Source organism: Vitis riparia, chromosome 8, assembly GCF_004353265.1.
Source record: "Vitis riparia cultivar Riparia Gloire de Montpellier isolate 1030 chromosome 8, EGFV_Vit.rip_1.0, whole genome shotgun sequence".
NCBI lineage: Eukaryota > Viridiplantae > Streptophyta > Magnoliopsida > Vitales > Vitaceae > Vitis > Vitis riparia.
The window spans coordinates 4,278,206-4,302,258 of record NC_048438.1 but is presented as its reverse complement, the minus strand read 5'-3'; the positions used below and the strand labels follow the sequence as shown (position 1 = coordinate 4,302,258).

Genomic DNA, 24,053 nt, shown 5'->3' with positions numbered 1-24,053 from the left:
GCTATAGTTTCTACTCCTACACTATTCAGGAGTTCCATCAAGAAAAATGGTGTTTATAATGTCTAATGGCATCATGGACTACCTATCATAGTCCACAACTGCACAAGGATTTGCCACCAATTACCAAAGCATGACCACCCATAGAGAGGAAAGAAATTACTTCCTTTTTATAGGCAAAAAAAGAATATTTTTTTTTATAAGTAGGCAAAAAAAGCTCACCAATGAAAGCGCACCAAAGCACCTAGGGAATCTATAAAGGAGCCAAAAGTAATGAGATGGAGAGCTTAACAAAAAACAACTCTCTTAAATCAAAAAGAGTCCAACCAATCAATATAATCTAAAATGACATTAAGGCACCATCAAAAGAGGCCAAAGCTTGAGAGCATGGTTCAAAGTCGTGTATCGGTTCGAAGGGTCATTCAATATTATAAAATAAAAAATTACATATTTTAATGAATTAAAATGTATTTTCTATATAATATAAAAACATACCAGATAAATATATTTAATACAATCCATAATATTAACATTAATTCTCATCCATATAAATGCATTTTTCTTTACCAAATTAGGTACTCGATTCCCATTACCAATAAATGCATTTTATAATTTATTCCACAAATAATATAACCATGTAATCATATCTCAAAAAATCATACCAACCACCCACATAACCATAAAATATAAATATATAGGCATTTGACATTAATTTTTTACTTTACCAATTTCTCCTCCCACCCACAGTCCACAATACCCACAACTACAAAATTCTAACTCCGCACCCCATGACTAGAGGGAGAGGCGAAGATGAATCTGATTGTGAGTGAGGGTTACCTCACTGGTGAAGGACTGAAGGTTTCAATCCACTTGACAAGCACCACCGTGGTACCGCCAACATCGCACCAAAGCTCCTACACTCTAGCAATGGTTGATTTTCAAAAAATCAGGTAAGTAAATCCTAAATTGTTTGTGTCCTCATCCTTTGGTGGATTCTCTCCTAGTCTTCAGAAAGGGTCATAGGTTAGATTAAATTTGTTTTTTCTTCTTCTTTGATCTTCTCATTGATGGGTTGAAATATTCAATTTCAGAATCATAGGTGTTTGCTTTGGGGGAATCTTTGATTTCTGATTTTTTGTTGTGATTGAAAAGAAAAGAGAATCTCCATATTACATTAGAAAATTTTGTGTAACCTAACCGAGTCGACCAAGTTAAGTTGAAAATCCAGCCGAGTAAACCGAGTCTCACCAGTTCAATGTCGAGTTCATGCATTATATTGTATCTAGTATTAGACTTGTCGCAACAACCGTCAAGGCAGATATGACTCAGCCAAGTCACACCGAACTCGTCCGATACATTGAAATCTGCCAGAGAGAGCACAAAAAAGAGTTTTTAAGGGCTTCATCAAATAAAGTTTTCTCTCATGGTTCCCCATCCCAAAGGAAACATTTTGGAATCTTCTTAAGGCTCAAGCACATCTTTCTTTGAATGAAAAACATGGACATAAAATATATTAGAAAATTAGGAAGAGTACTTTTAATCAACATTAAACTTCCACCCTTTGAAAAATAGTCTCTTCCAAATAACAAACGTTCAAATGAATTTTCTTCCACTACCTCCCAAATAGCTCACGACTTAAAAGAAGCACCCAACGGAGGACCCAAATAAGTGGGTAGCTTCCCCATTTTGCATCCTAATAAAGAAGTCAAATCCTCCCCATTAGGGACCCTCCTCCTAGAACTCACTTTTCCCTAGATTAATTTTTTGCCTTGAGATCGTCTCAAACCACATGAGGATTCAACTTAAATACATCATTTGCTCTTTACAAGCATCATAAAAAATGAGGGCATCATCCACAAACAAAATGTGTGTCACCTCTAATCCATCACTACCCCTCCCTCATACCTTAAAACTTGATATGAAGTTTCCCCTCCCTAACCCTCTTTAGAAAATTACTAAGTGCCTCCATCACTAAAATAATAAGTTGGGAGAAAGAGGATCTCCTTACCTCAACCCCTTGAACTTTGAAAAAAAGCAATCCAGTTTTAATTCACCAACACAAAAAATCTAGCTATCGAGATGCATCATTGAATCCAACCAATCCATTTTTACCCAAAACCCATCTTGTTAAGAACTTGTAAGAAGAATTCCCAATTGACATGACCATATGCCTTCTTTAATCTAGCTTGCAGAGTACACCTTCCTTAAATCTCTTCAATCCTGAATATAATGCTTCATTTGCAATGATCATCACATCCAAAATTGGTCTTCCCTCCATGAAGACATTCTAAACATTGGATTCCATTGTCCCCATAACCTTTTTTATCCTATTAGCCAAAACTTTTGCTAGGAGTTCATCCACAACACCTACCAAGCTAATGAGTTTAAAGTCTTTTAAATCATCAGCTCCTCCTTTCTTAGGAGTGAAGACCAAGAATGCATTGTTGGTCACAAAGTCCCTGAAAAACGCTAAGCTCATGGAACTCCCTGAAAAAACCCTTTGCTTAGTTCTTCACAAAGTCCCAGATAAGCAGCAGCCCACAAACCCATGGAGAAGCCATTTGGGCCACTGGCCTTATCCCCACATAACCTTGTTAAAGCCTCAAAGAGCTCCTTCTCTGAAAATAATCTCCCCAAAACCCTTTCCCCCTCCTCCATTTGAATAGAATTGAAACACATATAATTGATACTAGGTCTTTATTCCCCCAATTCTAATAAAAGATTCTTAAAAATAGTTGTCACTCCCTCCCTCAATTTAGAATCTTTTCATACAAGAGAGAATTAATATTAGGCAAGATGCAAGATTATTATAAGAAAATTTTAAATAGTTATAATACAATAGCACCTACCATGGCACACAAACCCAATACATAGGATATATAACAGGTGCACCAGGGTAAAAACAAAAGAAAACAAATGAAAGAAAAGCTAATGAGGCCAATTCACCTTAGCCAACTCTAAAATTGAGTTAATTTTGAAAAGGAAAAATTGACATTACTCAAAAACAATTTAGCCCATGAGACAGATTCAAGAAATTTATTTTTACAACCAAGTCCAACCATTCTACATCTTCAATTACTTAAGGTTCCATTCATATGAAGGAGATAATAGTTCTTCCAAATGATTCAAGTGGCAAGCATCTAAATAAAAAAATTATTTAATTCTATTTAGAATTTAAAAAAAAAAAAGGCAACCTCTTGGTCATCTCTGACTAGAGGATTAGTTGTGGCAACTTAGAATTGGTGGAGTGATTATAGATTATCCGTGTACAATAATAAAAGCTTACTCTAACCTTGTACGTGAGAGTTTCACCGTTGAGGCTAAGATTTTACCATTGCAATAGGGACCATGCCCAAGCTAAAGCTTTGGATTGGTCCAATCTTGTGGTGGAGATTTTGTTGTTGTCATTTCATGGGTGGCTAAGAAGAAAAGAGGATCATGTTTTGCTCTTAGAATTTTGTAACCTTATTTGGTCATTCAACTTGTAATGCGTTCCTTCTCATTTGATTAGAGTTGTATATTGTGGAAGGATGTCTCATCCTTCTTGATCTTTTAATTTGACAGAAAAAATATATTGAATTTATGATATAAAAAATATGTCTCTTTTTCATAGTCAATCATAATTAGGTTCACAAGAAAAGGGAAAGAAGAATAATGACCAGAACTAACACAGAAAGACCAATCATATGGTGTGCCATACACAAAACTAAGTATCTAATAAATTATCTTATACTGGCTTTAGAGACCCTTGAAATACCCCCTTTGACTTCAAATTTCAACATTCCCTCAAATTAATTGGGATAGGTATCAACTTGACACAAAATAACCCTTGTCATGTTGCTAGCTTCTCACTTAATTACTTTCAAGTATTTTTCCTTTAATGAATAGCATTTCTTTTAATTAAAAAAAAAAAGGACTCAAAGACCAATGCGATGCTCAAATAGAATCTATATAGGCCTTTTTAAGAACCTTGCTAAATGTCAAAATATACATACAAGAATAAGCGAGAAATAATTACAATCAACATCCCAAGACATGGAACCATGAAGAGCCAAGGTTAGGCCTTTTTAAGAACTTCGTTAAATGTCAAAATAGACATACAAGAATAAGCGAAAAATAATTATAATCCACACTCCAAGGCATTGAACCACGAAGAACCAAGGTCGGGTGCTCATTATAAGAATGATTCCATGCTATAACTACCAAAATTCAAGCTTAAAAGCCAAACCATTGCATTAAATTTAAAATATTACCTTTGAAATGACAAAATATTTTAGGTTTTGAAGAAACAAAATGAATCTTGAGGCAATTTCGAAACTTAAATAGTTTTAAGGAAAACACTGAACTCACCAAAACTCACTGAAATGAAACTTCAAACCATGACCACATAGATAGGTCACCAAGCGCATCAACAATACAAATTGAAGATTAATTCAATTGCCAAAGCTTTATGTCTTAGTCTCTTGAATGGTGACAATCCAAACCTTCTCACTAGGGAAAGATAAATTGAAGCATTTAACCCTTTGGTTATTCATGTCAATTGAAGCCTTGAACATTCCTAACATGCATCATGAGGAACCAAGTGATGTTAACATTGATTGCAAGTCCAGTCTCAAGGCTAGCAGGGAAAAGAATACCAAGAACAAAATGAGATGAAAGATCTATTATAATATAAAGATTTCCCTATTCCAATGTGGGTAGATAAATGAGCTTGAAGCATTGATTCCACTGTTATGGAACTTGCAATGTTGGTTAAGAGTACTAAGTCAAAAATTCAATTATTAGGATTAGGACAAGTAACCAAAAATAATAATAATAAATCTAGGATAAAGCTAGTACACACTTAGGCAAGTTTAAAATTGGGCCACTATTTTACCTTCTTTTTTCTTTCTTTTTTTTCATTTTTTTGGCAGCAAACTCACTGAGTCACTGGTAATCATGTCAACAGTAAACAGAAAATCAGATTCCCATGTAAGTTACAGCTAATGAAGCAAAGGCATTACCTCACGGCTAAAGAACCAGAGCAACGTGTAGCACACATACCCCCAATGGTTGCACCTGGCCCTGCTTGTCAGCATGTTTGGACGAACATAAAAAGCTCAAGCACAGCTCATAAAAAGCATCAGCCAGTGACAGTAATGAGCTATTATGGAAATAGTCAAATAAAATGACATGGAAAACTAAATGCAGTAAATAATAATCTTGTCATGTTAAACACAAAAATATGCAAACCCTGCTTTGGTGTCACAAGCCAACTTTGTCCAGTGCTCAGTCTTGCAAATCAATGCTTTGTCTCATGCCACATATTTTAAGTTTATTTAGCTATTTGGTTTCATTAATATACTGCTGGTGTAGTAGAAGCACTATACATTTTTCCTCAATTGAGAGTGACCAATATTTAGTAATGAAGTTGAATGGTTGGTCAGATAACTTTGGTAGAAAATAAAAATAGAAATAAAAATAAATTGCTGGAGGTTGGTGCCATTACAAGGAGATGGGTGTAAACTTCCCATCAGGCCCAAACACTAGTCAATCATAGCATATGAGTGTGACCCTTCGTTCAAATTTCACAAGTAGGATTTACTAAGGTTTATATATCATGTCAAGCATAGGTGGATGTCCACAAGCATTATTTTTGTAAAAATTTTAAAGCCGTTTTAGTGGAGGGTAGGGAAGGTGAGATCAATCTCCTATTATGAGTGTCCTGAAGTTTTGCTAATTTGCTATCACCTCTTCAAGATATTATAGTATGCAACTACATATCAGTTGAAGGGCCTTTTCTTTATTGTTCCTTATGCAGGAGTCTGACCATTGTTACAAAGTGAAAATGGACAAGCTTGCTTGGTGGCAATCTCAATCAAGTTCCAATAATCCAATACTGAAGATAAAGTCTTTCTCCCATGAGATTTGGGCATTAAAAGCAGTCAAAGTTACTTTGTTAAGGTTGTCTAGTGACAGAATGCCATGTCAACATCCTTCAACAGGTTCCCATTTTTGGTGCTTAATGCAAAAAACTTACATAAACTCACTCAAGATAGAATTTCCCAGAAGTGTGGTTTTTAAGCTTGCGTTAATGTAGGTATTTTACAATTTTTAACTCTGGTAGAATCAGAGGAAGTGATTAACATATAAGGGAAGAATCACATCTCAGGAATACTTCTCAGTGAAAAGATTTTGAAGAAACATTCCATGGAAAATAGATTCTAATGTTGTTTCACTTTTTGTAATTTCTCCTGTTTGTTCAGCTATATGGGTGCATGTAAAGGTACCCATTCCTTGTCTTGATCTAAATTTGTACATTGTGGAAGGATGTCTCATCTTTCTTGATCTTTTTAATTAGTAGAAAAGATCTATTAGGTTTCTGATCCAAAAAAAAAACAAAAAAAAAAAAAAAAGAGGGATTCCAGCTGACCAGGATCAAGTGGGAAAAATAGACCATAAGGCTCCAGGTATTCATTAAGCTCCAGCCACCCAATTCCAGGCTCAACAACCACATCCATGTCCTCAACATGTAATGCTTTAACACTCTGCAATTCAAAAAGTTAAAAAATGCAATCATAAGCTATCATAGTAATAGTTAGGAAATCATGTGTGTTCACTAAGGACAGAAATTTCTACCAACAGATACTCAATTGTTGCTACAACACATCCAGCTAGAATACATTTATATTCAATTAAGTTGTGTGTTGACAAGACATCTAGTGAAGCCCATGTTATACCAGAAAGAATGAAACGGCTTGAAATTGAAGCTTTCCATTGAACAATGAGTTTAATAGTATTGCACATAAAAATTGGATCAATAGCAGATTAAAAAAGAAATAATGCCTAACAATTATTCAGTAGGCCCACACAGGCCCAATACAGAAAATAAGATCTCAACAAACCCTACAATATTAAGCTGGGCCTACACAAGCTTCACCACTTAAATAGGACCATAATAAGGTTCATAAAGTTGGTCAAACTAGACAAATATTGCCCTCAGTGGGACTGAAAAATATGCAACACAGCACAATCAAAAGAAGAGTTTACAAAGGAAATGTATTATCTTTTGTTAAGAGGGATATAAGGCATAAGTCATTTTAACAGCTAGTTAAGTTCTACAAAATATAAACTATATAACCAAGGGAAATTATCCCTTCCCTTGAGTTGCCGTCTTCCACTTTTTGTAGGGGACATTATCCCACCTTGAGTTGCTGTACCTCTTAGCTTCTGTTTTTGAGCATTTGGTTACTGTCTTGTGCACTTTTTTTTTTTATTTAAGTAAATTTTGCACTATAAAAAGAATACCTCAACCTTTACTCAAGACCGCTCCACATTCAAAGCTTCTTCAAACTCAAGTAAGATTAAGGCTCCTCCAACTTTGGATGGCCTACCTTCTCAACTATGATAACACCAAAGCTTGACCAGCAAAAGGACCCCTATCTATCCACTAAGTAACACCACAGATACTCCTTCTATCTCACCTCCTTTTCACCAAGCTAGATCCACACTGCATCTCCCACCTCAAACTTAGCCTTCCTCTCAATGACTGCTAAAGCAAGATAACTCACCCGATTAGGGTAGTTTACCCCATTGCTACAAAGCTTCTTTGCAAGAGTAGCCCCTCCTTTCAAAAAACCCCTACCTTTTGGAAACACTAATAAAAACTTTTTTTGATTCGCTAGTACATATAAAGCCCTAAAGGAAATGTCCCCCCACCATTACTAGCAACTCAAGCAAGAAACCCCTCCCCCCACCCCCCTCCCAATTCCTTCCAATACTTGCAGAAAGGATTCTCAACTTTCCTTTTGCAGCAAGCTTCCACTCCTTCTAACAGCCAAGATCAACACTTCTCCCTGAACTTTATCCAGCTGGAGAAGCCTCTGCCTCTCTCCAAAACTCTAAAACCTAATCTGCCTCTAAACTTTTCAAAAAAGATTTCAAGAGACTCTGATTCCACCTCAAACCAAACCTTAGCACCTATGGATACATTCACATATCTTCTTACTAAAAGAAATAGAAACTTTTCTAATATAATAAGAAGACTAAAACAAATAGAAAACTTGACAAAAAAATCAACCACTAACTAAAATACAAACTTAATGAAAATTATGGCAAGTCCCAAGATGAATTTAAATCATTGTTAGTGTCACGAATTAAAGCTTGGGCATTGGAACTAAGCTTTCTCCTTTTCTTGTAAGTCTTTAAAGAATATTTCCAACATTAATTCCCGTCACTATGTAAGTCGGTCTCAGTATAAATTATAAATGCTAGCTTTTTTCTATTTGTAAGTGGAGGTAGGCAATTTGCATTGGCAACTTCTACTGAGGTTAACATTTCATGTCTGTAATTGACTTACAGTGAGTGAGATATACGCATTGTAAGTCTTGAGTGGGTGCTTTGGAGGTTGTATGGACAAAAGCACCCCTCCCTCCATGCACAAATTCAAACAAGAGGCTTTTTAAGAATAACAATTTCCCTTTCCAAAGCAAATTTTTGAGATGCAGTGTCTAAATTTTGTGAACAACAGCTAACAAGACATTGTTTATAATAAGAGATAGGTGAATACATACTTTCATCAATGTCATGTCAATGCAAACACCTCCATGAGGAGATAAGGTGTGACCCTCAATTGATGTAGCTCCACCATATGGTACAATAGGAACCTACTTTTCAAAAAAAATAAAATAAAAAAATTTCAGTACTTGATTAGATAGCCCAAGCTCATATACAATATGTTGTTTACGTCATACAAGCAATATATATATATATATATATGATCATCAAATCTGGTTTCTTGCAAAAGTCAAATTTAGTGATAATAATCATTACCTCATATTATACATCATTCCACTCAAATGTAAATGGAGGTTATTATTTAATAAAGAGCAAAACCCAACATTTGTGTTATGTTTGCTTCCAAGAAAGTACAGAGAAATTTCTCATGTTTGGTTTTACTATGAAAATTATGAAAAAAAATTAAATATAATTAAAATCAATAAGAAATTTATGCATTTTCAAATTATTTAGTCTTTATGTAGAAGAGTTAAAATTAATGAAATAGGTTCGAAGTGGCATATAAAAATAATTTATTGACTTTAAATTATTTTTTTTCTTTACTTCCACTTTTCCCCTCTATTTTTTTTCTCTCGTTTTCTCTCAAATTTTTCAAGAACCAAAGAAAACCTTAAGGTTAAAGACAGAAAAAGAATTGAAATAATAAGAATAAACAAATTTAAAAAAGAAAATAATAGAGTGTAGGGCACCACTGACAAATTTAGAGAGGACTCCCAGACCTTATGCATGTCACAAGATTTGACTATCTTGGAAACTTCCTCTTCAGACCTGCATGTACCAATTATGGGTCACTCAACATCTTTTGGATTAAATTATGAATCATAATATTTCTATCATTGCTAGACCTCAAAAGAGAAGTGCAGCATAAACAGCTTCATTTGCAATTCATTAAACTTCCCACTTCTCTAATATCTTTTGTATACACACACAGAGAGAAGGATCCTACATATGACAATTTTTGGTGGTACATTTTTTTAGAATCAAGAAACGGAGACCAACTAAAAGCAAAAGGCAAAAAGCTATAACACCAAAACAAGCCTACTCTCTGGAGGGGCCTAGCATACAACCTCACTCCAACCAAAGCTAAGACAAACTCCAGCACACTCACTGTATATGGAAACCCAAGGAAAAACTGTGCACTATTCCTCAACTCACAGGAGATCTTTTCCATCCTCAAAAATCTTAGCATCCCTTTGAATCCAAGTCACCCAAAATGTAGCAACAAAAAATGGAGACTCTTAGCACAATGAAGAGTCTTAAATATTAAGAATAAGTTCACAAATCAATCATGAACATTTTCAAGAATAGATCATTTTTATCAGTTAAAGATCATGTAGACAACTCTCAGTTATGGATCATGAACATTTTCAAGAAGAAGCTATATAAGCTATAATTAAAGAAGAAAAGTGCTGTCATAACTTAATCAAACTATTACTAATCATCAATTAATCAATTAATAGACTCAACCAAACTACTAATAATCATTAATTAACAGACAAAAACAAAGAGAAAAAACTTAACAAATATGGTAGCAGAGACAGTGCTGTAACATTTTGCAACTATAAAGAAAAAGAAGAAGAAGAAGAAAAACACCACTGTCTTAGTTCAATCAAACTATTAATAATAATCAATTGATAGACTCATCAACTATAGACAAAAATAAAGGGGAAAAACAGACACTGTCACAACAAGTGAATGGTAACAATTACTACAACCACATGAGCAAGAACTTGCAACAGTACTCACACCAGTAACTTGAATTTTACCAGATGTAAACATAAGAGTTGTAAATAATTAAACTCCAACAAGTAGAGGAGTCAAAGCAACTAAAAGACACAAAATACCAAGGACACTATTTTAGAACCAAAAGAGAACTCATAGTTGGCCAAGAGCCCAGAAGCACAGATTCAGGCTTTAAGAGAAGGCAATTCTTCTATAACCGATCTATGGCTACAGCATTATTTCCCCCTTAAAGAGAAACTCAAACCTGCCAAGTTTGGAAGCAGGACAAGAGTATACCACCAGAAATAGAATCAATGTGCTTCAAAAGTAATGACCCAACTATTCTATTTAACTTCATAACTGGAAGATCTTGTGCTACACTTACGTACTGAACATACATGGAAAATGTAAAAGAAGGAAGCAAATTTCCACCACCACTGCATTGCCACCTCAAATACAATCACTCCTACCACTTCCTCTTCTCACTCTAAAAAGGATCACAAGGTAACTTAGGTGGTGTTTGTTTTTTTGGCTTTTTGCTGAAAGCAATTTGCTTTCAGAATTTAGGTTGTTTGTTTTTCCACTTTTTCATGACTTATTATAAACTTTGTACTAAATAGAAAAAGCCAAAATATGTAGCTTTTTCTAAATAGAAAAAATAACATATTGGTTTTTCTTTACTTTTTAATACTTAATAAAAATAAAATACTACAAAAACAAACAACCTAATATTTAACACTATTAAACATTAAGATTCTATTTAAAATTAAGTAAAAAAACAAACACCACCTTAGTCTAAAAGGTATCTTCTTTTCCCATAATTAATGAGCATGACTGAAATATTAACAGCAGCTTCTTTTTTTTTCATCAGAACAACAGTTTATCCATATTCCTTATGCTCACTAAGCTTTCTTTTTCTGTAATAACCTTCATCACCCTCCAGCAATGCACTAATGCTCTCCCATTGTCAATCCAGTAACACATACAGCCCCTTTTCTGCCATCCTCTACCATCATCACAACTGTCACCACCACCATCTTTACCACCACTAGTGTTGAACCATGACCTCGAATACTTCACCGATGCAATCACACCTCCACCCCATCACTCCTACACTATCATTGTTATTCATTCCACAACTAACAACATTGCCACCCTCCATCACCACCAGAATCAACATTGCACAGGTAATAGCACAACAAAACCACATTGGGTGCCCCTAGCCTGCTATTAAGTGTATGTATTTATATTTCATCAGGCAAAGAACCATTTCTTTCCATTAGATACTCATGTCCAGTACATCTAAAATAATTAACAGAATCATTATACAACTTTGTACCAATTAAATTGGCAAAGAAAAAGGGTACTGAAGAGATTCAAACCCAAGACACTAGGAGAAAGACAAGTGCTTTTACCACCTAAGATAGACATTGTCATCAAAAATCATTGAAGAGATAGAGATTTATCTAAAAAAAAAATCATTGAAGAGATAGAGCATTCCAAAAATCTTGTGTTAATAATAAATCAAGGACTTTACCACCTAAGCTAGATATCAACACGATTAAAATCCTTATAAGTAAGAAGATATGGCACCAATCTTAAGGAGAAATAGAATCACCAAAAACTCAAACAATCCAACTATTTTATAAGTGGCCAAACAAACAAATAATAGAATATTTAGAAGTACAAAAAACATAGGATCAAAAATCTACTCCACCTTGGAAAAACAACAACATCAGGGATATTTACTGCTTTGTGAAAGCTGTTCTGCGGTTTTCCATGAATATACCTCTCTTCATAATCCATCGTCATGTTATCCTGTACAACTAATAGTATCATAACCCATCTGATAAGGAAAAAAAAATTAATGACTTGCAACAACATCCTACTTTCAACTTCAAAATCCAAAGCTAAAGATTTTATCAAAGTTCTCCAGTTTTAAACTAACCAATTAATTGGTTACTAAGAAAAAGGCAGAAATGACAGAAAACAAATTCAAATAGTATGTTTTTCTATTGTTTTACTTGGAAATCAAAACCTCTAGCGAATCAAATACTTGTGCTAGATTCAGATGAGTGACGAATTTTCTTTTCTTGTTTCCAAAATAAAAGGTATAAGGGCCATATTTTATTTGTTTTACCATTTCTCTGCAACCAAACAAGCATTTAAAATATAACCACATTAAAGTTATGATTCAAAGATACAGTACTTGACAGATAGCCTTCAATTCATCAAGAAGCTCCCTTGGTATATCCTTGTGAGAGCCCTTCACCACAAACTCAGTGCTACCTTTGCCCCCAACACTGACACCTCTGAAATCCAACAATATCATTTACACCACAAACTCAGTATTATTGAAACAAGAATTCATTTGCCCCAATCATAGAGAGAGAAGAACACTGAAAACACTCTATTTATTGCTTTGATTCAAAATATTTACAACAGAGAAACTCAACTCTTCAAGGCCAAATATGCATATAAGACACAGCTAAATGCCCAGAAAGAAACTTCCTGCATTTTCACTGCTAAATAACCAGCAAAGAACTTCCATTGTTATTAGCAGCAAAACCATTTTTGGCCGCTAACAATGGAATAAAAAGAAACCAGCAAAAAATCCAAAATTTTCTTAATATTTCCTCCATTTTCTAGGAAATCCAGAAGGACCCAGATGTGAAATCCTCACCGAGCATCGACATCAAAAGAATCACAGAGAGATGGGTTGGTTTGGACGTGAATGGCAAGTGAGCCAGCAGAGACAGCAAGGGCCAGGGGAAGCAGGGAGCTTGACCATGATAAAATTGGCTTAGTTGAGGTGACAACATCGGTGGTGTTGATTGGGTTGGTGTGATTGGTTTTGAAGCGTGGGTTTCTGAAATTAGCGTAAATGGTTCTTGAGGAAGAACGGAGACGCGAAAACCATGAAGAGTAGGCCATTGCAGCCGATTTTCGCTTCCACAAGCCACAAGGGGCCACGCTAGTGGGTATTACTATAGGCTATATATCTATCTATTGACTATATGATCATTTGTATTCTCTTATATATTTCTACTATTCCTTGAGATGGTGCGACGGTTATCTTGGTCATTAGGAATTTCAAAATTGTAGGTAACCATTCCATACCTATATCCATTGTTTTCATAACGGGATCGATCAGCGAACCGAAAAAGTTACATGTTTACGATTTAATGATTGGACCGGTGACTAAACCGCGGTCGAACCGGTGAACGTCAAAAATATATAATTTATATTATAATATTACATATGGAAAATGGAAAATGGAAAATGAAAGTGTTTAGAAAAATATTAGATATTTGAGATGATTTTATTATATTTTTTACAACCCTTAGCGCTGCTAGCCTAGGGTCGTAAACTGTATTGTTGGCCATGATGGGTTGGGTTGTGAAAGGGGGTGTAGCCCATTGGTTATTAAGGTCTGTTTTGGCCTAAAAACCCATTGAACCGGACCATCTCGCTGCATCAAGTCAATCTAGGTTTGTTATCCATCAATATCCAATGGATAACGGGCACGTGAATAAATATGAAATCAAAGTACAAAACAATAACAACATACGAGTACCTTAATTAATTCCCTTTTAGTATGTATCGATTTGATACTATAATGGGAACCTTTCAAAATATATTCAAAAATAATAAATAAAAAAAATATTTGTTTCAAAATTTTCCTTATTTTGTAAGAAGGAATTTTGAGAAAATTTTCTTTTTGGGTATGAAGGAATTTTATTTCTACCATTTTTCTAGTCTTCTTAGAAGTGGTGTTTAATGGACTTTGATTTGAAAAAGCAAGTTTTGACTCACTAATTTAAAAGAATTTAGCAAAAAAAACTTAATTTTTATAAATTAGATTTAAATATCATCCATTTACAAATATTTTAAAATACATGCATTATTATATAAATCAAATAATTATTTTCTAAAGTGACATTTTTACTTACCAGGTTAATAATACTTATTGACAATTTTTTTTATTATGAGAATTGATTTGAGATCAATAAAATAAGAAATTTTAAAAATTAAAAATATAATTAAAACTAAAAGAAATTAAAGCTAAAAATATAAAAATAAAATATTAACTTTTATTTCACTAGTAATTGTATTTAATTTTTAATTATTTTAATTTTAATTATATTTTTAATTTTTAAAATTTCTTATTTTATTGTTGATGTCAACTAACAAAATTCTTTGTCAATTTTATTAAAAAAAAAAAAAGATGAGAAGTTGAGTGGATTAATATAATATAGGATATGAAACCATTATTAATTAGTGCATTAGAAATGTTTTATTTATCACTTGAAGATCCTAGAGAAATTTTTCACAATGATTTGTATATTATATTATATGATAAAAAATTCATAATATATTAATTTGTAAGATACTTTTATCAAATTAAACTGATAGATTAATTTTTTGATAATTTTATTTAATAGTATAAAGTAAAATGGTATTTTAAGAAATAATTATCTAATTTATGAAAAAACATATGTATTTTTAAATATTTTTAAATTAATGAAAATAAAGTTAATCTATAAAATTTCAGTTCCTTCTTTTTTATATTTTTTCAAATTAGTGACTCAAAAACCTACTTTTTCATTTTGGTTGTTTGCAATTTCTTTTTCTTAAAAATAATTTAAATGATAAAATGTTTGTTTAACAATCTTTTAATAGAAAATGCTTATTTCTTTTGTACTATTTTGCAAGTTGTGATGTAATAATTAAATGTTAATAATTTTTAATATTTAATAAATAAACATTAATTATCATATCAATAAATGATAAAAATAATAATAAAAGTAGGGAGTCTGTCATGGCATCATTTTTTATTTTAGTCTTTGGAGGGGTAAAATTGACAAATGCATTGATAGTCGTATTCATAGAAAACCAAACCTGAATTGAAACATGCATCACTTGACCAAATGAAAATTGACATCATAAAACTTAGACCACAAGATACTTATCATAAATAAAAATCTAGGTTTGTTATCCATCAATATCCAATGGATAATGGGCACGTGAATAAATATGAAATCAAAGTACAAAACAATAACAACATACGAGTACGTTAATTAATTCCCTTTTAGTATGTATCGATTTGATACTATAATGGGAACCTTTCAAAATATATTCAAAAATAATAAATAAAAAAATATTTGTTTCAAAATTTTCCTTATTTTGTAAGAAGGAATTTTGAGAAAATTTTCTTTTTGGGTATGAAGGAATTTTATTTCTACCATTTTTCTAGTCTTCTTAGAAGTGGTGTTTAATGGACTTTGATTTGAAAAAGCAAGTTTTGACTCACTAATTTAAAAGAATTTAGCAAAAAAAACTTAATTTTTATAAATTAGATTTAAATATCATCCATTTACAAATATTTTAAAATACATGCATTATTATATAAATCAAATAATTATTTTCTAAAGTGACATTTTTACTTACCAGGTTAATAATACTTATTGACAATTTTTTTTTATTATGAGAATTGATTTGAGATCAATAAAATAAGAAATTTTAAAAATTAAAAATATAATTAAAACTAAAAGAAATTAAAGCTAAAAATATAAAAATAAAATATTAACTTTTATTTCACTAGTAATTGTATTTAATTTTTAATTATTTTAATTTTAATTATATTTTTAATTTTTAAAATTTCTTATTTTATTGTTGATGTCAACTAACAAAATTCATTGTCAATTTTATTAAAAAAAAAAAAAAGAGAAGTTGAGTGGATTAATATAATATAGGATATGAAACCATTATTAATTAGTGCATTAGAAATGTTTTATTTATCACTTGAAGATCCTAGAGAAATTTTTCACAATGATTTGTATATTATATTATATGATAAAAAAATTCATAATATATTAATTTGTAAGATACTTTTATCAAATTAAACTGATAGATTAATTTTTTGATAACTTTATTTAATAGTATAAAGTAAAATGGTATTTTAAGAAATAATTATCTAATTTATGAAAAAATATATGTATTTTTAAATATTTTTAAATTAATGAAAATAAAGTTAATCTATAAAATTTCAGTTCCTTCTTTTTTATATTTTTTCAAATTAGTGACTCAAAAACCTACTTTTTCATTTTGGTTGTTTGCAATTTCTTTTTCTTAAAAATAATTTAAATGATAAAATGTTTGTTTAACAATCTTTTAATAGAAAATGCTTATTTCTTTTGTACTATTTTGCAAGTTGTGATGTAATAATTAAATGTTAATAATTTTTAATATTTAATAAATAAACATTAATTATCATATCAATAAATGATAAAAATAATAATAAAAGTAGGGAGTCTGTCATGGCATCATTTTTTATTTTAGTCTTTGGAGGGGTAAAATTGACAAATGCATTGATAGTCGTATTCATAGAAAACCAAACCTGAATTGAAACATGCATCACTTGACCAAATGAAAATTGACATCATAAAACTTAGACCACAAGATACTTATCATAAATAAAAATCTAGGTTTGTTATCCATCAATATCCAATGGATAACGGGCACGTGAATAAATATGAAATCAAAGTACAAAACAATAACAACATACGAGTACGTTAATTAATTCCCTTTTAGTATGTATCGATTTGATACTATAATGGGAACCTTTCAAAATATATTCAAAAATAATAAATAAAAAAAATATTTGTTTCAAAATTTTCCTTATTTTGTAAGAAGGAATTTTGAGAAAATTTTCTTTTTGGGTATGAAGGAATTTTATTTCTACCATTTTTCTAGTCTTCTTAGAAGTGGTGTTTAATGGACTTTGATTTGAAAAAGCAAGTTTTGACTCACTAATTTAAAAGAATTTAGCAAAAAAAAACTTAATTTTTATAAATTAGATTTAAATATCATCCATTTACAAATATTTTAAAATACATGCATTATTATATAAATCAAATAATTATTTTCTAAAGTGACATTTTTACTTACCAGGTTAATAATACTTATTGACAATTTTTTTTTATTATGAGAATTGATTTGAGATCAATAAAATAAGAAATTTTAAAAATTAAAAATATAATTAAAACTAAAAGAAATTAAAGCTAAAAATATAAAAATAAAATATTAACTTTTATTTCACTAGTAATTGTATTTAATTTTTAATTATTTTAATTTTAATTATATTTTTAATTTTTAAAATTTCTTATTTTATTGTTGATGTCAACTAACAAAATTTTTTGTCAATTTTATTAAAAAAAAAAAAGATGAGAAGTTGAGTGGATTAATATAATATAGGATATGAAACCATTATTAATTAGTGCATTAGAAATGTTTTATTTATCACTTGAAGATCCTAGAGAAATTTTTCACAATGATTTGTATATTATATTATATGATAAAAAATTCATAATATATTAATTTGTAAGATACTTTTATCAAATTAAACTGATAGATTAATTTTTTGATAACTTTATTTAATAGTATAAAGTAAAATGGTATTTTAAGAAATAATTATCTAATTTATGAAAAAATATATGTATTTTAAAATATTTTTAAATTAATGAAAATAAAGTTAATCTATAAAATTTCTGTTCTTTTTTTTTTTTTTTTTTTTTCAAATTAGTGACTCAAAAACCTACTTTTTCATTTTGGTTGTTTGCAATTTCTTTTTCTTAAAAATAATTTAAATGATAAAATGTTTGTTTAACAATCTTTTAATAGAAAATGCTTATTTCTTTTGTACTATTTTGCAAGTTGTGATGTAATAATTAAATGTTAATAATTTTTAATATTTAATAAATAAACATTAATTATCATATCAATAAATGATAAAAATAATAATAAAAGTAGGGAGTATGTCATGGCATCATTTTTTATTTTAGTCTTTGGAGGGGTAAAATTGACAAATGCATTGATGGTCGTATTCATAGAAAACCAAACCTGAATTGACACATGCATCACTTGACCAAATGAAAATTCACATCATAAAACTTAGACCACAAGATACTTATCATAAATAAAAATATTTTATGTGGTATAATAACATGTGAACACATGACCAAATGATAACAAAACGTTTATAGCATATTAAATTTGGTCAAGTGCCTTTCATAAATTCAAGCAAGATAATAAAATTTGTGACATGAGCCCCAAGCACAAGAATAATTATATAAAGCAAGAATGAAAATTTGATAAATATATATATATAATTATTGTAACAATTTTTTGTAATTATAGTGAAAATAGTTCACAATAATAATAATAATAATCTCTAAAAATTTACGAAAATAATACAAAAAATGATAATTAAATCTTGAAGAGAAATCCAAAGAGTAATATTTAACACTAAGTTGAGAGAGCTTGCCTTCTAGTAATCATATTCGCATATTGATTCCTACTCCTTGCTCTAAGCCTTATAATTAACCTCTTTTTGTTGTTGGATTTGCTCATGAGCATTGATAAGTGAATAGGATCTTACTTGGTGGAGGATTGATTGTTAACATCTTAGTTATCCACATAATGAAAAAATTTAGGATTTCTATATATGAACTTCTTTATACCTCCTCAATAATCTAACGCTTCAACTAAGAAAGTCGAAAGGCTTTTGGCATGACTAAACCGAACCCCATGGTGAAAGACATGTATTCAAGTGTTTTGCATCATATCATCGAATGTTAGAATATCACAAAACATGTTATCGGGATGACCATTGCTTTATGACTATGGGATTGTTTCTTCTACTTTCTTTCAATGCTTAATATATTACCAAGATGGGGTATAAAAGAAGATTATTGCAACTAATGGGCCTTTCATTGAAGTTGAATATCACTTTAGTAAGACAAAATATACTCTAATTCTAATGATATAGAAGAAATTCAAATAAATAAAAAAAAGAACAAAACATAACTCTAGAAACAAGTATATTCATGCAAAGCAAAAGCATTACACAAGGGCTAGACATTGACTATTAGACAACAACAAAAAACATGTGAATGTTTGAAAGAGGGCAAATGTCACGCCCCAAAACCCACTCCAAGGGCAAAACGGTCATTTCACACCTCAAGCCCAAAGGCTCAAAGTGGAAATGACACAAACATTCGTATTGTGATTGGAAAGAAATTTACCAATTACCAAATTTCTATTCAGAGTAGTAGGACAAAATTCTAAAGTCTCCGAGCATCAACTTTAAAAAAAAAAAAAAAAACTAACACATCAACTAGAGTGTTATTATCTAAATAACTCCAAATTCAAATAATTTAAACGAAAAATAAATTTTAACATCTAAACAATGTCCAAAATAAAGTTTGAACCAAAATCCTAACAAAGAAAATTTTCCCCAACCTAGCCATCACTCCTCGTTTGAACTGAGAGTACTTGAAAAATTATCAACGAAGAGGCATGAGCTTAAAGCTCAATAAGAAACATCAATGCAGTTTCATGGATCAAACATTTTCAATCATATTTTGCAAATAAGAGATATAACGTATACTTATTTTTATAAAAAACTTTTGAGTTCAAAATACTAATATATTCAAACTTTTCAACAAACTTTCTCATATCCATTTCAAAACAATTTCTCATCAAAACCAAATCAAATGCATTCAAAATATCTTACTCTGGTTATCAAATAACAAATGGTGCCCAATTAGGTGGGACTTCACAAATAAGTGACTAGTTTCAAATTTGTTCCATTTAAGGTGAACAAAACCAAAAGTCAACAATTGTAACTCGTTGACTAGGGACCATAAGGTCAATTATTATAACCCGTTAACTAGGGGCCATAAGGTCAACTATTATAACCCGTTGACTAAGGCCATAAGGTCAACTATTATAACCCGTTGACTAGGGTCATATAATATCAACTATTATAACCCGTTGATTAAGGCCATAGAAATGTCAACAATTATAACCCATTGACTAGGGTCATAGGAACAGAGTCAAACACTTTATTTCATTAATTCAAACTTGCAAAACAAAATATCATATCTTCAAAAATTTTCACTTTTCATAAATAAACAAAGAAGATTCTCAAATATACTTTCCATACAAAACACATATTTGATCCATACAAAAAGATAAAAATAATATTTTTACACTTTTCAAAATACAATATAAAAAGGAAATTATTTTTCTTGTATGAAAATCTGCATTAATTTCTCTTATCTTGAAGAAGCACTCAAAATCTTGAAGTATTTAACTCTGAAGAATTTCTCCTCACCTAACTTAATATCATACACAATATTGATTATTGATTATTTATCTAAATATATATATTTGACAATCTTAAAAAAAATATTTTATTTAGTATTAGGTATCCTAATTAATTTTCCACATTAATATTATTTCCATCCAATATTATTTTCAACTTCCTAAACAATAATTTATTTTCTTTTTTTCTAACTTATCTAAATTAAATCTTTTAAGAATATTTATTTGCATTAAACTATTATTACTATTATTTAAATCTCCTACCGAAATTTAACAAATACCCCATGCAAATTTTTTTTTTCAACATGTCAAATCCTTCCTACACATCTTTCATCATTTTTTTTCCTCTCTAAAGTCAAAACTTTTAACCTCCATACTTACAATTTTATGTAATTTTCACATCCGAAACTATATAATTTTTTTTTTTTTATCTAGATCTATTCATTTGAGTAATCAAAATTTATCGATCTCCATTAATAAATCAAACTATGTTCATAAATTTTTTATCCTTTTTTGACCTAGAAATTAATCAAACGAACTCTAATCAAAATTGAGATATTCTAAAGAATATCTAAAGTATTCAAAACTAATTAACGAATATAAAATATTAATTTAAGGATTAAAAAAATCTTACCTGAAAAATTGATCTTCAACCCTATGTTCTCTGATCTTTCTGATCTTTGTGTAAAAGAATTTTCTAAATGGAGAATATAGGAAAGATATAATTTATATATAAGGGTTTTAAATACGAAAATACCTTTTTACCCTTATTAAATTACTTTAATTAATTAATAATTTCTAAATTATGATTTTACCCCTAAATTGGGTTTGGGGCATTATAGCAAACTCTCAACATCTAAGTAAATTTATGAAGAAAATTCATGGTAAGATTTGTTTGAAAACTAAATTTAATTAGTTATAATCTTGTTTTAATTATAATCAAAGTTAATTAGGTTTGAAGTATTTTAATTTAAGTATCTTTTAAAGGAAGAATCAACATGCTTGTTTATTTAGCTTGCTTTAAGTGAAAAATAGATTGATGAATCATATGATTAATTAGGCTTATCTACACACTTAGAGCATACTAATGGATTGAGTTTAAGAAGAATCCGAATAATTAGTACATGCTAATTAATTGGGGAACATAAGCATGCATAGAAAATATTGTTTAATTAACCTTAAATTTGATTTGAAAACTTGCAAGCGTGTAGATTAGAGAATATGAAAATTAAAGTTATCAATATTAAATTATTAAAACTAGCAATAAGAGAAAAAATGTCATAAACCTTAATTCTGTAATTTTTATAGCTAGGAAACCAAAATTGCATTGTTTTATTTCAATTCCTTGTAATAATTCAAGGTTGTCCATATAGAAGAATTGCAAAGGAGAAGTCAACATAAGATAGAGAATTTTATATTGTTCTATTATATATCTTTGTTTTCTTTTCTTAAAGTAACTATTGAAAATCCTTATATTTAATATGATTTTAATAAGTATTTCAATATGTCATGGTGTTCATAGTATATTTGCATTATTGTTTTAAAATGTTCCCATGATGTTTGGATACGTATTGGTATGAGAAATCATGGCTTCAATATTGTGGACATGGTTCATGGTGTGGTTACATTACAAGAATGGCATGGAATAATGCCAAATAATATCCAAATGATAGATTGACAATGGAAAATATCTATGAGAAGTTGCAATATGATATTCAAATATATTGTTTATGTCAAACCGTGGGTTCTTGGGTGAAAACCCCTACCACCCTTAAGGAAGACACTCTGAAGTGGGTGTATGGAGTTGGTCCTACCCATGGGTTGTAGTCCCAAAAGACATGAAGTTGTTCTTGTTGGGATTGAACCTCTAAAAGCAAGACATTATATAACAAAGTTAGACTTTACTACCCCCTTGTTATCCCTTTGGTGTATTGACATTGATTTGAACATTCAATTCATGTCTCTTACATTATACATGGCTTAGGTGCATTAGGAGTATCACAGAAGATACAAGTCATGGGTTCTTTATAAGTAGATAAGTTGTCCATAGTTGGTTCATGGATTTGGGCAATCCAATGAAAACTATAATACACCACCTCCTAACAAAAGAGATGACTTATCTGGGTCATCGAGATGGGTTTCACATGGTGAGTGCACTAGCGTATGTGATGCACATTGGACAGGACTTACAAAATGCAAGGCTATCACATGTCATGATTCACCAAACTACTATACTTCACGGACTCTTAACCTTAAGAGGATTTTGAGTCTATGCTGAAATCAACAGGAGACTTTGACCTATGAGTGAGACCCTAAAGTGGTCATATATATATATATATATATATATATATATATATGGATTGGGTCACTGTTCATAGAAGTTGGTGGCAACAAGTATTCTTAAAACAGACACCATGATATCTCATGGAATCAAGATAGTGTGTCCCCTTAGGTGATCCAAAGGACATGTGATCATGAAATTTGTGGTCACAATAATTCCTTTAGTGGAATTTAACATATGCTCCTTTGAGCTAGAATATGTCAATTGATCACATAATAAGTAAGATATGTAACTCAAGGATTTGAGATATAATCTTAATAGGCGATAGCATTACCTTATTAGATTATGGACACTGATTCATATGAAGTCTACATATAGTAAATAGTAGGTCACAAACCTGAACTTCATTTCATTGTTATTTACATAAAGTATTAGAGTATAATTGATTCTCTTTAATGGAATGTTAAATCAATTTTAGAATTGGATTCTGAGAAAGTCAGTACTCTTATGGGTCCTAGTAGTCCTCGCTCTGAACCCATATACCATGGTGACATAGTTTATAAGGATTAGATTGACTTTAAGTTCATTCTTGTGCATAAGGGCATTTTGGTAATTATACAAGGTTGCAAAAGGAATAGTGAACAAGGTCTCTAGTTTCGGCTAATTGATTAATTAGATGGTTCTATGTGGTTAATTAATCAATTAGGATCCGTTTTACACTAAATTAAGTGACCCAAGCCTTGATAGGCTTAAGTTACTAAAGCCCAATGAGCAACCTTATAAATACCTTTTTATGGGTTAGGATTTCCTAATGACTTTTGGTGAGAGTTGTCTTCTACCTCTAGAGAGAAAGATATAGCCTCCTTAATTCCAAAGCCCATACTTTTGAGTGTCAAGATCGTAGTTCAAGCCATCAGGCAAAAAATCTTGGGTGTACGAGACCTCCTTAGATGAAAGGCTACAACAATTGGACGTGCACAAGCCATGTGCATGAAAAGCGCACAAGACGCATACACGAAAAGTGCACAAGACGTGCATAGGCTACATGCACATGAATCACACGGGATACTCATATGGGCAACAACATGAGGAGAGAGACTCTTCAGTTTTTCCAAGCATGTTCTTCATCGAATGGATTTTGATCTTGGAACATTTAGATCATAGGTATGAATTTCAAATATCTAGATCAATAGTTATTAATGGTTTTTATTATATTTTATGATGTTACAATAAATTTAGAGATGTAGAATGATAGATGCATACACCCTACAAGATCTAGGGTATGGGAATAGAGTAATCCAAGGTTCCCAATAACTGGTATCAGAGC

At 30.8% G+C, this 24,053-nt stretch overlaps 1 protein-coding gene across 1 annotated transcript in view; it reads right to left on the bottom strand.

Annotated features, from left to right (window-relative positions):
• The window catches only part of LOC117920366 (D-lactate dehydrogenase [cytochrome], mitochondrial), a 31,077-nt gene extending 17,814 nt beyond the window's left edge, over positions 1-13,263 (bottom strand). The window contains exons 1-7 of the mRNA XM_034837837.1: positions 12,959-13,263; positions 12,485-12,587; positions 11,993-12,093; positions 9,273-9,321; positions 8,550-8,642; positions 6,410-6,524; positions 5,001-5,061 (exon numbers count right to left, since the gene is read on the bottom strand). Coding sequence (XP_034693728.1) covers positions 5,001-5,061; positions 6,410-6,524; positions 8,550-8,642; positions 9,273-9,321; positions 11,993-12,093; positions 12,485-12,587; positions 12,959-13,209 — 773 coding nt within the window. The 5' untranslated portion in view covers positions 13,210-13,263. The remainder of the gene's footprint in view (positions 1-5,000; positions 5,062-6,409; positions 6,525-8,549; positions 8,643-9,272; positions 9,322-11,992; positions 12,094-12,484; positions 12,588-12,958) is intronic.
• Between the last annotated feature and the right edge of the window lie 10,790 nt (positions 13,264-24,053).